This window comes from Diadema antillarum, unplaced genomic scaffold (assembly GCF_040938485.1).
Source record: "Diadema antillarum isolate AM-2024a unplaced genomic scaffold, OU_Dant_1.0 seq00001234_RagTag, whole genome shotgun sequence".
NCBI lineage: Eukaryota > Metazoa > Echinodermata > Echinoidea > Diadematoida > Diadematidae > Diadema > Diadema antillarum.
Window position 1 is genome coordinate 894,569 of NW_027272022.1, and position 18,077 is coordinate 912,645.

At 39.4% G+C, this 18,077-nt stretch overlaps 1 protein-coding gene across 1 annotated transcript in view; it reads right to left on the minus strand.

Annotated features, from left to right (window-relative positions):
* Positions 1-8,872: 8,872 nt before the first annotated feature.
* The window catches only part of LOC139745093 (UDP-glucuronosyltransferase 2C1-like), a 37,432-nt gene continuing 28,227 nt past the window's right edge, over positions 8,873-18,077 (minus strand). The window contains exons 3-4 of the mRNA XM_071655513.1: positions 12,452-12,671; positions 8,873-9,366 (exon numbers count right to left, since the gene is read on the minus strand). Of these exons, the coding sequence (XP_071511614.1) occupies positions 8,970-9,366; positions 12,452-12,671 (617 nt within the window). The 3' untranslated portion in view covers positions 8,873-8,969. The remainder of the gene's footprint in view (positions 9,367-12,451; positions 12,672-18,077) is intronic.

The following is an 18,077-nucleotide window of genomic DNA, read 5'->3' on the forward strand; positions in this document are numbered from 1 at the left end:
GATCAAGAACGCCGCCCGCTCTAGCGGCGGCTGAGGGTGAGCCTTGAAAATGGCAGACACTCGCTGAGTATTCTCCCGATAGCTATACACAAAGGGTGAAATGGTTGATGTGTAGATTGGTAGATACAGAGAAATCGACAAGTCAAGATGGAAGGAAGACAATCCATACAGTGATGCATTGCATAGAACGTAGATAAATGTTAAGAGTAACAAGTTTTGATGTTCATAACCATAATCGAAATATTATACTGCACATTTATTTCCTCTTCCTGTTTCTGATTTCCTGCTAATCATACGCTGTATGAAGTTCAACAACTATGGTCATATTTCTAATAGTTTGATATTAAGATTGTTTAGTTTACTTAATGATTGAAAGCCCATTTTCAGCTGGACAGCTATTTTCGAATTGTCTATATGCAGACAATTATGTGTATAATCGCATTGCACCATCAATCGCACCCAGAGTACACAACATTCAAGTTTAACTCCCTTTCCGGCTTTTAACTTTTAACGTGCAACACCAACTGTATATCAAAAAAGTTGCCTATTCCAACAAAATTCCATTGTGACACTTGACGTTGTGCCTAAAATGTGGCGTTCCATATTATTCACTATAAAAATCCTATTATTTCTTGGTCTCCCATTATTTCCTATGTCCTTTCCGTCTTCAAATCACTACCGTTAAATAACATCACGCTCATCTTCAATTTGTGATTATGCTGTAAATTGAGCCACAATTGCACGAATGATGACGTGATATTAAGATGGGATGAATGATCAACAGCAAACAACCAATAAATGACAAGGATCTATCTGGAGAGGGGGGGGGGGGATTTTCATGAAGCATTTCGTCATATATCTTTTTATGACAATCTGTCAAAAGCTACTGAAATCGTTGCATCTGATTGACTGAGAGCAAATTTGTCCGACAAGTTTGTCGGACAAACTGCTTCGTGAAATGCCCCCCCCCCCCCCCCCCCCGGTGTTATAATGAAGATCATACAACCAATCAAATGACAAGGATCTGTTTAGGTGTTATTTAAAACAGAATAGGTTGATATCTTCGCAGCATTTATCTAAATTTGACAGTAGAAAAAAAGGAAATACCGTCGCGCCTCAATGGTTCACGGGAATTTGTCATTGGGGCTTAATGTGTCGAACTCGTTGGCATTTTTTGCTTGATGTCAACTCATGGGCCTTGCTTGCCTTGTGTCGAACTCGTGGACTGTATGATGACAAGGCGTGGGTGCCGAATTGGCTTGACGAGCACCCGATATCTCAGTCAAGTATCACGCACACACACACACACACACACACACACACACACACACAAACATACACAAACATGATATATACCGTATGTCCCCCTCAAAAAAATTACAACGTGGCCCTCCGCTGTGGTATCTTTAGAATGTTTCATCAATCTTAATACAAACTCAGGGTATGAAACTATATATAACTCATTGCCCACATCTTACAGAAAACCCCATTCGATTTGCTTCAGTGGTCAAAGAGAAATAAGGAATTTTGTAGAGGATGTCGGGAATCTCTTCCCTCCACGTTCTGTCTATTATTCACACACAAGATCATCGAATTGCTACACTTCGAAGAATCAGACTCATGACATGCTTTACAACAATCCACATTTCTCTGTGACCACTTAACCAATCGAATGGGGATTTCTGCAAAATAGAGCCAAAATGTTATGCACTGTAGTTTAAGACACTGAAGTAGCTTTTTAAAAAAATAATCATATTGGCTGCTATCAATGCGAAAATTGATTGTAATTTTTTGGGGACATGCCGCAGTATGTCCCCCAAAAATTACAATCGGATTTTCGAATTGATAACACATAATATGATAGACTCTGAACGTTTCATCTTCTCGCACTTATATATATATATATATATATATATATATATATATATATATATATATATATATATATATTATATATACATATATATATATATATATATTAATATATATATATATATATATATATATAACTAGCTGCGTCAGGTGAATGCTTCATCTTCTCGCACTGTATATATAGCACATGAATTCATATTCTATTGCTGTAAGTTCTTTTTTACTATATATATATGATGAAAACTTTATTGTTGATTCGTCATATGATTCATCTATACAAGTGAAGAAATAAACTAGACTGAAACTGAAACTGATTATGATGGTGGTGATGTTGACCATGTGAGTTGCTGTAATCCTGCTTCACCCTCTGATTGAAAATGAAATAGAAAAAAAAAACTGATCTCGACAAAAATCTGTGAGGAATGAGGTCCGTGAATGGTGCAAACTGAACACAGTGATTAAGAAAAGTCGAAGCAGAAAAGCGAAACTCTTGTCGTTAGAATTCTGTCCAGTTCCAAGCTAAATGAAGTTCGAGTGGTTTGACAAAAACCCTGAACACATAGGAAAATTGTTTACTCGCCTAATACTGACAGACATCTGTCGATAAAGAAAATAGCAAACGATTATAGCATTGTGAACGTCATATTGAAATTGACCATCTCAATTTGTATAATATTGATAAAGGCTGGGAAGGTTGGCCCCGTTCAGACATAATTATATGAGAATGCCCGTAACGAATTGTGAACAGCTTTTTCACTGATTACACTATTGCATAGAATACACACACAGACGAAGGATCTCGATTTGAGTCGACCTTTACCTATGTGCTTGAATGCATAATTTCGTTGATGGGTGCTATCTGTGGTTTTCGAAGGTACCCCGGTGAGCAGCGAATGAATCTGGTCACCTATCAAGCCCATGAATCCCACGCTTCTGTGTCATAAATGACACCACTTTAAGTGAGTTTGGCCATGAATTGTGACCGTGGGAAGGGCCAGGGGTGGTATTCTGAGGTCGTAATTAAGTCTGTAATTAACTTCGTGATTAAGTCGTGAAGTTAATAGGCCCTTAATCATGGGCAAAATCGGTATTCTGAGGACGTAATTAAGGTATGATTAAGTCCCCTGTAATTATCTTAGGTCCCTCCCATCTAATTGTTATTCCATCCAATCAGATGCGTTGTTAGAAGCCAAAATGATGATTACACGCGCAAATATGCCCTCAATGCGCGCTCCTGCACGCCCCCTGTAATTCTCGCTATCGCCAATGACGTAAAAAGTACCCGGATGTGGTCTTTTCGTCAAGATTTAGTGCACTTGGTAGCAAGGGCACTTCCGGCGCGGGGCATAATTTGCACAACGCTAGCGTGCGCGTACGTGTACCTTACCTATAGCGCAGCGCCGACCACGGTACCTACAGTATGTAGGCCGCTGTGTACCGCCAGCCCGAGCCAGCGAGTGGCCAGGCCTGTCATACTCGTACACTGTAGTCCCGCGCCGGCGGCCGGCCTTGAATTAGCATGCACCATAGACAGAAAGATCCGTCTGTCCGGAGGACTCTTTTATATTTTGCCATTAACGCTGTCCTCCGTAGACGGAGGGGATCGGTGAAACCAGACGCAGTCTCCGCGGAACATTCCCCGACGGACAGATACAGACCGATATTTCGGTCAACATGCACCACTGCACGCAGCGCATAAGCTAATTACATAACACATACCGTACTGCTTGATCATGCGATCGATGTGCACATCACAGATCAGTCATCTCTGCATACGCTGAAAATATGCTGGAAAATATTCACCCACCTGGATATGCAGTATATCGTCATGGAATGCCCATCTTTTTTTTTTTTCATTTGTTCTCTGTCGAAATGTCGCGAACACAATCGGGAACGAACAGTGATCTCGAACTTATCCTGTCTCCGAAGCAATTTCTTCCAAGTAAGTACGTACAATGTACGTAGGCACAAGGCCTACTACCTAGTGCTACTATAATACTACCACTACACTGTACTAGTAAGTCGCGCGTGCACGTACTGCGCTGTGGAGTCACCCGCAAACTTCACCCACGCGGCCACGTCACGTCTCGCATACCAGTAAGGGTCCTATTTCTGCAGATTTTTTTCATTTATTGTCGTGCGAACAACACATGGCAGCTTCGCAGCAACAACCAATAGGCGTATTAACAGCAATTTCTTAAGAATGGAGAAATTTCAAATCATATTAAAGCTGTAATTCAAGTCGAGAAAACCGGAAGTACACGTAGAATACAGTCGGTTGTGTGTGTAAATAGCATTAGTCACGTATCACGCGCGTACGAACGGAAGTGACTTTGCTACCGGACTATCCCATAATGCACCGTAAATGACGCTTAAATCAACATCCGGGTACTTTTTACGTCATTGGCGATAGCGAGAATTACAACCCAAGAGCTCCGTGCGCACACTCCGGTATTTGATTACAACCCCTCACCTACGCGCGCGAAGATCTCAACCTCTTTGCTCACATAAAATGACAAAATTCCTCGAAGATCGGCTATATTTCTTTTTTTCTCTGAATTCGACGGATACCATGATAACAAGATTCAACCGCTCCTCGGTTACCGAAGACGGTAAGCATCGTTGTGGCAGAGAAAACACGATGTAATGCGTGATATCGGAGTAGTTATTATTATTAGTATTATTATTATTTCGTTTTATTTATACAGGGTGGCCCCGTCAGTAATCAAGTACTGTTTTCCAGGGGGCCCTGTAAACACATACATACAAGGTGACAATCACAACAAATAACATTTACATAACTCCGAATAGTACCTCAAACAGAATAGAACTGATCATAACATTGGGAAAATGAAGAATGAGACTAAATGTAGCAGTTTGCAACCGGGATGGGAAAAAATGCAACTTACTGTCTGAGTTTATAAAGAAAAATGCACCCCCTAAATGAATATAAATATATCATATATATCAAAATATACATGTCTGAGAAGAAAAAATTATACAACCATTAAATTTTTTTCTATCAATTTACCAAATCAAAAACTATTATCTACACTAAACTCTTCATTCACTTATACATTATACTATTTTGTACGTCAAAAGTGAACATTCATTTCTAACAACAAAATCAACTATACTCAACATTGCAATATCATCATACAATATCAAACAACAACATACAATCTGCTTCTTCTTCTACCCTCCGCTACAACGTGAATCAACATCCCGCGAGAGAGAAAAAAAAATTGATAAACTTATTACCCAGAACACCATTTCAAATACTGTGAACAAAAAACGTTCTTACTTTGGGCATTTCGCACTTGGGGTGGCAGGCTATTCCATAGTAGAGCACCGTCAACTGAAAAGGATCTTTTACCACATTCAGTTCTTACTCTTGGAATAATAACACCATAATTCTCCGAACTTCGTGTTCGATATCCATGAGTGCGGGTGGACAATGTGATTATGTCACACAAGTAAGAGGGTGCGCTGTCATTCATGATATCAAACAATAGTTTGCTTTTCTGGAACTCCCATCTTTTTTCCATATCAATCCATTTCAAAGTACGGAACATTTCGGAAGTAGAAGTGAGCATGTTTGTTTTAAGGACAATTCTTGCCATCTGCTTATGTTGCTTAATCAGAATGTCTTTTGTTCCTTTACTGCAGTTGCTCCATGAGATACTGCAATAATCGTAATAAGGGAGAATGAGAGAATTGGCGAGCAGTTTGGCACTATCTGTGGTAAGGTACTTTCTGACTCTGCGCAATAGGGCTAGCCTAGAACCAATTTTGCTTGAGATGTACTTTACATGATCCTGCCAAGTCATGTGCTGGTCCAGCCAGACTCCCAAATATTTAACACTGTTTACCTGGTTTATTGATACATCAGACACATTGATTTTGATTGGTGGGTGTTGCAATTTTGATAATTTTTGTGGTGTTCCAAACATCATGAACCATGTTTTTTCGGTATTCAGGGTGAGGTGGTTTCTTTCTAACCACATTCTCACGCGATTCAGATCATGATTAAGACATGTTTCAATGTCCCTTGGATTGGAAGCACAGTACATAAGAGCAGTGTCATCTGCATACATGATTATTTTACCGTGGTCAATGACAGACGGGAGATCGTTCATAAACAGAGAAAAAAGAAGAGGCCCTAATATCGATCCTTGGGGGACTCCTGATTTTAACATCAGCACATCAGACGTTTTACCAGCAAAGGATGTACATTGTGTCCTGTTACAAAGGTAAGAGATGAACCAGGATAAGGCTTGATCCTTTATGCCATACATTTGTAACTTATCCAATAACAGTGTATGATCGACAGAGTCAAACGCTTTTCTTATGTCAAGAAATACCATTCCAGTCAGCATACCTCTATCCATATTGCTCAACAAGTTATTACTCAAATACGCAAGAACAGTGCTGGTGGAATAACCTTTTCTAAATCCAGATTGGTGAGGGGTTAAGACATGATTATCTGACAAATAATCATGAAGCTGCATGTTAACTGCCTTTTCCAAGATTTTCATAATGGTCGGTATAACTGTTATGGGACGGTAGTTGTTAACATTGCCCTGATCTCCCCCCTTATGAATGGGAGTTACTCGACCTTGTTTCCATTCAGCTGGTATACGGCTGGTTTGTAGGGAAAGATTACACAGGTAAGTAATATGTGTACTGATAACGGGTGCCGCCAACTTCATGAGGCGTGCGCTAACACCCTCTAGGCCAGTTGCCTTGTTAACTTGTATTGATTGCAGCTCTCTTCGTACAAAATCCTCAGATATGTTGTCAAATTGAAATACAGAGCGACTAGTAAACCTCTGAAATGACAGGTTCATTGGATCAACAGTAGGAAGATTGGCAGCAAGCTGACTACCAATAGAAGTAAAATACTCATTCACACAATTGACATCTAGGTTCAATGGATTGGTAACTTTCTTGGATGAGGTCGGGGCAATATCCTTTAGTAACTTCCACAGTTCTGATGGGTTTCTTTTATTCTGCACTATTTGTTCATGACAAAACGACCTCTTCAATGTTACTCTTAAATTATTCGCATGGTTACGACAACATCTGAAAAGCCTCCAATCCCGTGGGTCCTTTGTATGTTCAGCCTTTTTTCTAAGGGCATCTCTTTCATGACATAATCTAGTGTACTCAGGCGTCACCCACTTTGTCTTCAGACCCCTTACTCTCAAAGTAATCCTCGGACACTGTTCATTACAAATACCAACAAATTTAGCCTTCCATCTGTGCCACTCAACTTCAACATCTTTTCCATCGGCACTTTCCATATGTGCAGCCAGTAATGATTCACAAAATGACACTGTTAATGACACTCTTTGGTATCATTAAGTTTTCCATTAACTTTCATACTTAATTACACCCTCAGAATACCGATTCGTAATTAACTCTGGGATTAAGTCCTCTCAGAGGTGCACGCGCATTGATACGCGCAAACGCGTAGGTCCTTCCCGCCAAAACGCTTGTTGCTATGGTAGTTAATATACCCCCTACTTAATCATGCTCTCAGAATACCAATTCGGTAATTAAGTGCTAATCAGACACTTAATTAGCTCTCAGAATACGGCCCCAGAATAGGCTGATATATTTCATGATAATGATCCGTTATATGTTTTAAACTTCAATGAATCCGGTGACCAGATCCATTATGTTTTAAGCAGCGGAAACTTAGCCTTTTTTAATACCGAGGAAACAGCCGTCAGTCAGTGTTTTTCTTTTTCTTTCTACCTTTCAGGCGAGCAATTTTCTTCATGACCATCCGCTTCCTTTCTGCGACAATACGGGAATGTTTTTTCCACTCCAATGTATCAACTATTCCAGAAGTAAAGGAGGCGTAAAAATGTCGTGTTAATTTGATGATTACATCATTAACATGATTGATTGTCAGCAGAGATGTCAATGATCTGAAAGTCAAACAATTTACTTTCATTCTTGTCTCTCTATGAGCGTGATACTTGTTTATACTTTTGCCTTCAAAGATATTCCTAATTATTTTGTCTACAACTTAATCGTTTTTCTCTCTCTCTCAGATTATCACCCAACGTTTCTCTGTGTGATTGCCTGTATGTGCGTATGTTTATGTGTGTGCATGCTTGTATTTGTTTTGCGTGTGTGTGTGTGTGTGTGTGTGTGTGTGTGTGTGTGTGTGTGAGTGTGTGTGCGCGCGTTTGTGTCTGTATTAATAAATGTTCCGGTTTATCTCTCTGTTCAGATCTCTCTCTCTCTCTCTCTCTCTCTTATTTTCTCTTTCTCTTAGACTCATGAGGGCTTGCATCTACAAAGATATTATCTATTTCTCATAGGTTCCTCACAAGAAAACAATAACCACAAGTTATGAAGTGAATTCGAATATATTCATTTATTTTCCATCTTTCATTGATGAGAAGTCGTTTCATTACGTACCACAATGGCAAGGTGTTCACGCTATACAACATGTCTCTGATGTTAGTATGGAAATTCGTGGGCCTGATTTTTTGACAAGAACACAGTATGTCAAGATTCATTCATACAAAAGGTGGAGAAAAGCATATACACAAACATACACATACACACCGACCTATGATACGCATACTCTATAATCTCTGCCTATCTATCTATGTCTATTCATATACCTATCTCTATCTCTCTCTGTTCATATATCTACCTAGATGTCTACTTATTTTGTAATCCTAGACATTCGACTAACACATAAATTACACAAAATCAATAAATGATAATCAAGGAAAATACAGTGAACTGAAATACATTAGATGTCGTTCCCTTTGTGACAACTACTGAATTTCAAAATGAGTATTTTTTCTGATTAGCTATATTACCGTAGACAGTAATGTCATATTTGACACTTCACAGACACGTGTTTAATAATCTAGAAATGATAAGAGGCTGTATTATGCTTTCTTTTTTTTTTTGCATATTAATATTTCTTTGCATTATGTTATTAGTAATCCTCTCAAACCCTATTTGAATGTGCTTTACTGCGTGGAAATCTGAACCTAAGGCATGACAAGAAACATGAAGTGATAACGTGTGCTACTTGAGAGTTCGGCAGTTTTGTTCAATATCTAAACTTTGATGTTATCAGTACTAGATGAGCCTCTTTTCCACAAACCACGCGCAACGGGCCAGCTGATGTGGTTGCTGACTACCTTGCGAAGACGCAGTGGACAAATGTATCTCAACGGTATCTTCAAGCAGGCAAAGATGACAGCTAGTAGGCGCCTATGATATCGTCGCATCACGCAGAATTTTAGAACGCGATAGGAGAGGTAGACGAGGAGGAGAAGGAAGGCGTAGACGTCGAGCGAGTACACCTGCCAGATGTAGAGGTCGGTGCGCGACGAGCGGAGGTAGTCGCCGCCGTACTTCAGCACGTGCTCGATCCAGAACGCCGCCCGCTCGAGCGGCGGTTGAGGGTGAGCCTTGAAAATGGCAGACACTCGCTGAGTATTCTCCCGATAGCTATACACAATGGATGAAATGGTTGATGTGGGGATCGGTAGATAAAGAGAAATCGACAAGTGAAGATGGTAGGGAAAAATTCATAAATTGATGCATTGAATAAGACATAGATAAATGTTAGAGCAATATCTTTGGATGTTTATAACCATAATTTTATTCAATCCATTTTGATTGGTTTCTCATAACCCTAGTCCATTCAAGGCGGGGGATATTCGTTTACATTGACTGTTTGATATCTGTATTTACATTTTAGAAAATATGCAGGCCTACACAAAATCAAAGAAAATTACACGCAATAAAAACCATTGCTTTTTCAAAGCCCAGTATTGTAAATTTACCCATATATGTACAACGTGCATTCATAAGGAGACAAGGTGGAAATCTGCCAAGAGAAACTAAAGTGAAGTGAAATTTTATCACGAGACAGTGAAACCAGCTATGTTTAAATCATCGCCCATCAATCATGTCGTAAATAGATACAAAACAATAGTTGTCGCGTGACTAAGCAATTGACTATGGAGGTTTATGCTTTGCTTTGCCTTTTTTTTTGCCGCGTCATTGTATTTGCTTCATGTGGCAAAATACAACTTCTAAAGTTGCGTCTACTCTATAAACGCTTCACTCTATTTCCTTCTTTTCCTCTTCATTGTGTGTGTATATCGTTTTCATTTTCGATATGTTATATAGTGTAAGTTGTGACAATCCGTAGTCTTGTGGTTTTTACTCTTGAACCTTTCTGCACCGAGTATTATGAGCTTTTAGACGTCCCCATTATGAACCTCCTTACACTGTCTTACCGTTACTTGAAACTGCGATGTTGTGATGTTTTTGATGTGGAGCTAAAAGGAAGTGGAGCGTTTATAATCATTACGATCTCCTTCATCGTACTATCAATTATACCATTGAAGTCGGTTGCTTTGTTTTGTGCACGTGCAATGTGCAAGGTTCAGTATGTGTACTTAAAGATTGTGATAGCTTGGTAGCGATGCCCTCACACATTAAATGAACGATTTATAGCTACTTAGAAGCGAATGGCCATATCACATTACACACTTCTCTCCTAATCCAACTTTCCAACTGTCTGTCACTGTATTCATACGTTATTAGGTTCCTACTTTAAAGGCATAACCGATCTATTGCATGAAAACTCTTCTATTTCCAAAATCCATCAAGTACATCAAATACAGCAATGAAACATCAAGACTTTAGTAAGGACTTCAATCCCTATTCTGGTGGAATTTGTTGTTGATTCGTTTTGTTTTGTTTGTTTGTTTGACAGATACTTTATTTTCTGCAAATCAATATACATAAGTTACATAGTCATGACGATGCAGGAAATATACAAAGTAAATTCAACGCAGAGTCGTTTGACTTGCATAAATCACGATACATATAAGTACATAATAATGAACATGTAGGAAATATATGAAATAAATTTAACACAGTCTTTTGACTTGCATAAACAACGATATGAAAGAGATTTAATATACAGTATGCATGTCTATGCAGCAGTGATAAGAATAACATTTATAGTTAAGAAACGATTATGCAGAGGGCCGCCATTATAAGCATTACTTGAAAAGATGGCCGGCCCGAGGAAAAGATAAGGACGTACTAGATTCGTAACAATATAAATTCTGCTGGGAAGGTAGCAGGGGAAAATAAATTCTGGTGTGTGATGGTGGTGGTGGTGAATGTGTGTGCAGGTGCTTGAGGATGCACAATTGTTGATTCGTTGGTGGAAATTAGACGATATTAGATAACATTTCATGGTATCTGCTCCGAGTGTTTGGCATGCCATTTGGTTTTCTGTCACATGTAACGTACACGAGCTTTTGATTATTTCGGCAGAAAATTAGTTAAAGTCTATTGCCATGGTTATTTACACGCGAACGGTGCATCATGATGAACACATAATTATACAAGTAAATTTGGAATCCATAAACACTCTGCGACGTCAATGGTACACTAGCTGCCTTCGGACCAGGATTTAAAAACTATGTATGGGGTAATTGATCTATATTTGAGGGTACATTGTAGGCACATATTTCGGTCACTCAAAAAGGACATGCAAAGTAGTCATTTTATCTAAAGGACAAGTCCACCTTCATATACATAAGGATTGAGAGAATGCAGCAATATTAGTAGAAAACATCAGTGAAAGTTTGAGGAAAATTGGACAATCCGTTCAAAAGTTACGAATATTTTAAGTATCTGCGCAGTCACTGCTCGAAGAGAAGACTACTACAGTGTATGATGTCACATGCGTACAACTATATAAGGAAAATAAAAAGAGAATTTCACAAAATTTTACTTTTTGAATAAAGTGCACAGTTCTTCGACCTGCTGCTGACGTATGTTAAGGGTAATATCATTCCCCTACCTTCTGAAAGAGAGAAGTCGAGTGTTCTTTTGTTATGCGAGAAAAATGGAAATATGTTGAATTTTCTTTATTCTTTCTTTATAACGTTGTACTCATATGACATCACAAACTTTAGTAGTCTTCTCATCCAGCCGTGACTGAGCAGAACCTTCAAAAATGCATAACTTTTTAACGGATTGTCCGATTTTGCTCAAACTCTCACTGATGTGTTCTACTATACAATGCTGCATTCACTCAACCCACATGTCTATGAAGGTGAACTTGTCCTTTAATGATATATTTACGTCAGTAGTCATTATATGACATCACCTTTATCTCAATTGCATAAGTGATTATTGACTGATGATAAGAATTTTTCGCGAAAACAGATTGATTAACAGCTTCAGGTCAACCATGTGTCTGAGTTGGGGTCACATGAACAACAAATGTTTACGGTTCTGTTTGGTTCGTTTTGCAATCATTACCATTACAAATAACGTAGTTTGTTTTGATTTGTATGATCGTACCCTTTTATTTCATTTTGGATGCATACCATGATGTTTGTATATTCTATATTACGTGTATTTTGTTTCCTGCTGATCAGGCCATTCTGAAAAAAAGATTCGCAATAACGAAAAAAAAAAAACCCCGACAGATTATGAATATGACGACAACTTGACCATGATGTGTATATTTTGTATTAAAGTGTATTCTTTTGCTCACCGTGGATCTGTTATCACTTGGTGTATGGCGACAGTGAGATCTACGATGGTGAAGGAGAAGAAGTCGACGACGACGCCCATCCCGCGATCGACCACGCGCGCGGCCACGTCGGGGTGATCGTAGATCAGCGGCATGACCACCATCGGGACACCGTGGTAGAGGGCTTCGTACATGCCGTTGTTGCCGCCGTGAAAGACAAGCGCCTTGAGACTTGGGTGTCCTTTGATATAATTCACATCACACAACATCAGCACAATGCTATTTGTTTCTTTTTCCTCATTTTTTCTGCGTTTATGATATCCATTTCACATTATACAATACACAAAGCAATACAAAACTCATATACGTGACTCAAAGAAAGATTACAAAATGGATGGATTGTCCATTTCAGATTCATTATTATAATTATTCTACTCTTCCGTGCATGGGGTCCAATAATTTAATCATACATGCTAAAAGATATAAAAAAGGATAAATAGTACAGGCGCGGCGATACGGTGCAATTAACTCGCCAAAGGCATTATGAACTCGAAGCCTCGTTTGCATAAGGTAAACAGCTTGTGTACGCAAAACCGCTGGGGAAGTGTTGCAGGACAATTGCAATATCTCACCTCAGAAGCCATCGAATGATAAAATCTACAGCAAATTGAAGGAGAAACTATTCTGTAACTCGCAATGTTAGTTATTTTGGGTCTTATTGAGAATAAACCTGTGAAAATAACGTCGAAATTTAGCTTCCAAAACAGAAAATTTGGTGTCTAAACAAGTGTTATTTTGCAACTGATTGACAAATTGACCTACATCGACGTAAATAAGCACTGAATTGATCAGTGTTTTTAGTAGTAGCCATGATAAAAAATCATGGGCGTACCTACTCGAGCAGGATTCGAACCTATGACCTCCTGATCAACGGACAGGCGTCATCTCCACTAGACCATCGAGCTTTCGCCCGACAGCAAGTGTTGGTTCCAATCCTTATAGCATGTAGGGCAATTTGTCAATCAGTTGCAATGAAAACATCTCGACGGAAGAATTTCATGAATTTGAATAATTACGCAGTACCCGCTGCATGCTATAAGGATTAGAACCACCACTTGCTGTCGGGCAAAAGTTCGGTGGTCTAGTGGAGGTGACGCCTGTCCGGTGATCAGGAGGTCGTAGGTTCGAATCCTGCTCGAATATGTACGCCCATGATTTTTATCATGGCTACTACTAAAACACTGATCAATTCAGTGCTTATTTACGTCGATGTAGGGCAATTTGTCAATCAGTTGCAATGAAAACATCTCGACGGAAGAATTTCATGAATTTGAACAAGTGTTATTTTCTCACATTTTCCTTCATTGCCCAGAAATGAAACTTCGGTTTATGACTATGGTAGTATATCCATGCTGTGTTCAAAAAATCTTTTCTGTTATCATTTGGTGCACTGTTATGTCGGGAAAAAATCGAGATCACTGTCACTTGTGACCCGCGTAAAATCCATAGCGTAAGCAGTACGCAGTCCAATGTATCGGAAGCACATTGAAGGGTTCGTCTCTCGCCCACTCACTACCCTGTGGACCGAAAATCTTGTCGCCGTGCGCCGAACCTGACACCGCTGATTGGCTAAGCGCGCACTGACCAGTTGGAGAACGCATGCGCAGGAGGATGATCTAGTTGTGCATGTCCAGTGTTTTCTCTTAAATTCTGTTGTCTTTTTGCTCTTATTTTCACCTAACTATTAATTGCGCAAACACGAAACTTCGCAGGTAGTGAGTCTGGTGTATACAGACTAGCAATAATTATGTCAATCAAATGCATATTCATACCGGCGCAGACGTCGGGGAAAAAAATCGTAACCCTTTCTCACGTACGGGCGACTCAAACAGAAAAAATACACATATCTCAAAAGATACATCACCATTTTCGTCCACAAATCATATGACGGATGATGTATCCATATTAGATATATGTGTGAAGTTTCAAGGGATTTGGTGGTAAAATAAGGGAGATACGAGGGTAGAACTTTCGAGATTTTTTTGTCCTTCGCTCCGCACAGTGCTTCGATGACCGTTACGAATTCAAAAGCTTTGGTCTCTTATCAGTGAGTTAATTGCACCGTATCGCTGGGCCGCGATTTTTTTTCCCCGTAACCCTAACGCGTCGAAATTGCCAATTGTGTCACTTGAGCAAAGACTATCAATGTACAAGTTGGTTTTTGTACGCATGCGCGTGGACTTAGGCATACTGTCATGGTCGTCTGCTAATCACAGAATCAGATTCGAATATGAGAATGGCACGCCGCCTTTCAAACATAACAACGGGGTTGTGTGTGTGTGTGTGTGTGTGTGTGTGTGTGTGTGTGTTTCCACTTCACATAATACTTATTCGGTGCCATCGCCATCGCGTTCGGCTTTGCAATCTGCTGACACTACTGTTATTCCTGTGGTTTTGTTCACCGTCTGCTGACACCACTGGCCCATGTTTACAATGAAATTAATTTGAACAAAAATAAGCAGCTGGATTCTTCTCTCTTGTGCTCCTAAATCATAAAACAGCTAGGTGCACTTCTTGTCGAACTTTGAAAGATATTTGGTAAAGGTTTCAAAACAAAACCACAGGAATACCAGTAGTGTCAGCAGACGGTGAACAAAAACCACAGGAATACCAGTAGTAGTGTCAGGACTGGAAAGCCGAACGCGATAGGGTTACGGGGAAAAAAATAGAGCGCAGGACAGGCAACTTTTGAAGGGGTTCGGGTTTTGCCTAGAACAGCTAGGTGCACTACTTGTCGAACTTTGAAAGATATTTGGTAAAGATTTCAAAACAAAACCACAGGCATGCGATTTTTTCCCGTAATCCTAACGCGTCGAAATTGCCAATTGTGTCACTTGAGCAAAGACTATCAATGTACAAGTTGGTTTTTGTACGCATGCGCGTGGACTACACGTTAGGCATACTGTCATGGTCGTCTGCTAATCACAGAACAGAATCAGATTCGAATATGAGAATGGCACGCCGCCTTTCAAACATAACAACGGGGTTGTGTGTGTGTGTGTGTGTGTGTGTGTGTGTGTGTGTGTGTGTGTGTGTTTCCACTTCACATGAATCGGTGCCATCGCCATCGCGTTCGGCTTTGCAGTCTGCTGACACTACTGGTATTCCTGTGGTTTTTGCTCACCGTCTGCTGACACTATTGGTATTCCTGTGGTTTTGTTTTGATACTTTTACCAAATATCTTTCAAAGTTCGGCAAGAAGTGCACCTAGCTGTTCTAGGCAAAAACCGAGGTGCCAGGTAAAAATGGCAGAGGTAAAAATGGCAGAGGTAAAAATGGCAGGGGTAAAAATGGCAGAGGTATGATAATAATGATATTAATAATAATAATAATAATAATAATAATAATAACAATACTGAATAATGAAAATAATTTCCCATAGGCCTACTAGGCTCTTAGCGGGTTTATTATTTCTCTGCACACAGACAGATTACTCCACTGCACTTGAATCAAACTCAGAATAATGAGAGTGCTCTAATCATTTTAAAACATAATTCAATCAATATTCTTCAAATCTGCAATTTGGATTTGATAATTCGATAAATATAGTTTGCTCTGGCTAGGTTTTCATTGAAAACCTCTTCATACGTTTATATATGACGAAATCGCTCTCATTACTTCTGACATTTTACTTCTGCCATTTTTACTTCTGCCATTTTTACCTCTGCCATTATTACCTCTGCCATTTTTACCTCTGCCATTTTTACCTCTGCCATTTCTACCCCTGCCATTTTCACCCCTGCCATTTTTACCCCTGCCATTTTTACCTCTGCCATTTTTACCCCTGCCATTTTTACCTCTGCCATTTTTACCTCTGCCATTTTTACCTCTGCCATTTTTACCCCTGCCATTTTTACCTCTGCCATTTTTACCTCTGCCATTTTTACCTCTGCCATTTTTACCCCTGCCATTTTTACCCCTGCCATTTTTACCCCTGCCATTTTCACCTCTGCCATTTTTACCTCTGCCATTTTTACCTCTGCCATTTTTACCCCTGCCATTTTTACCTCTGCCATTTTTACCCCTGCCATTTTTACCTCTGCCATTTTTACCTCTGCCATTTTTACCCCTGCCATTTTTACCCCTGCCATTTTTACCTCTGCCATTTTTACCTCTGCCATTTTTACCCCTGCCATTTTTACCCCTGCCATTTTTACTTCTGCCATTTTTACCTCTGCCATTTTTACCTCTGCCATTTTTTCTTCTGCCGTTTTTACCTCTGCCATTTTTACCTCTGCCATTTTAACCCCTGCCATTTTTACCCCTGCCATTTTTACTTCTGCCATTTTTACCCCTGCCATTTTTACCTCTGCCATTTTTACCTCTGCCATTTTTACCCCTGCCATTTTTACCCCTGCCATTTTTACCTCTGCCATTTTTACCTCTGCCATTTTTACCTCTGCCATTTTTACCCCTGCCATTTTTACCCCTGCCATTTTTACCTCTGCCATTTTTACCTCTGCCATTTTTACCTCTGCCATTTTTACCTCTGCCATTTTTACCCCTGCCATTTTTACCTCTGCCATTTTTACCCCTGCCATTTTTACCTCTGCCATTTTTACCTCTGCCATTTTTACCTCTGCCATTTTTACCCCTGCCATTTTTACCCCTGCCATTTTTACCTCTGCCATTTTTACCTCTGCCATTTTTACCCCTGCCATTTTTACTTCTGCCATTTTTACCCCTGCCATTTTTACCTCTGCCATTTTTACCTCTGCCATTTTTACCTCTGCCATTTTTACCCCTGCCATTTTTACCCCTGCCATTTTTACCTCTGCCATTTTTACCTCTGCCATTTTTACACCGAACCAAAACCGAACCCCTTCAAAAGCTGCCTGTCCTGCGCGGTACTGCAGTTCTCCACTTTATAGGCAAAATATGCTTGGCGTTAAAACATGATAGAGAAAATTTGTAGGAAGTTAGTTGTGCGAAGCTCTACACAAACCATTGTTTAGGCCTTTTAGCCCTGCTTCACTACATTATAGGCACTACTGTACAAGCTTTGAATCAAGAGAATTCCCTAGTTCTTTGAGTGGTCATCATAACGAACACTAGATGAAGTATTGTGGTATAACAGTAATATTTGTTTTAATGGAAAAACTTTGTTTTTTGAAGAATGGCACAAGAAAGGTATCTCGACACTTAATGATGTAGTTGAAAATGGTTGTTTTAAATCCCGTGGAGTCAATTTGTTGTGTTCTCAATTCTGATAATTCATTAATGGATTTTAAGTATTCCAAACTTAAAAAGGCAATTCCAAAGATATGGGTGAAACGTATATCAGAAGTGGATAAACGTGAAAACACTTATAAAAGATTGTGATATTGACATAAAGGACAATGATTATATCAGATTATCTGAAACAACATCGAAAAAATTTATAATTTGCTATGTGAGAGTAAGAAATATTGTTATTAATACGTCGCTCATATGACGTCACAAATGCGTTGCAAAACAAAGTAAATATTACGATATTAAGACATCATTTAAATAACGTTATGAACACGTCGTAAAGCAACATAGATTTTACGTCATTAATACGTCGTTAATATGACGTAAAAGATACGTCGCAAAATTGACTTAAATT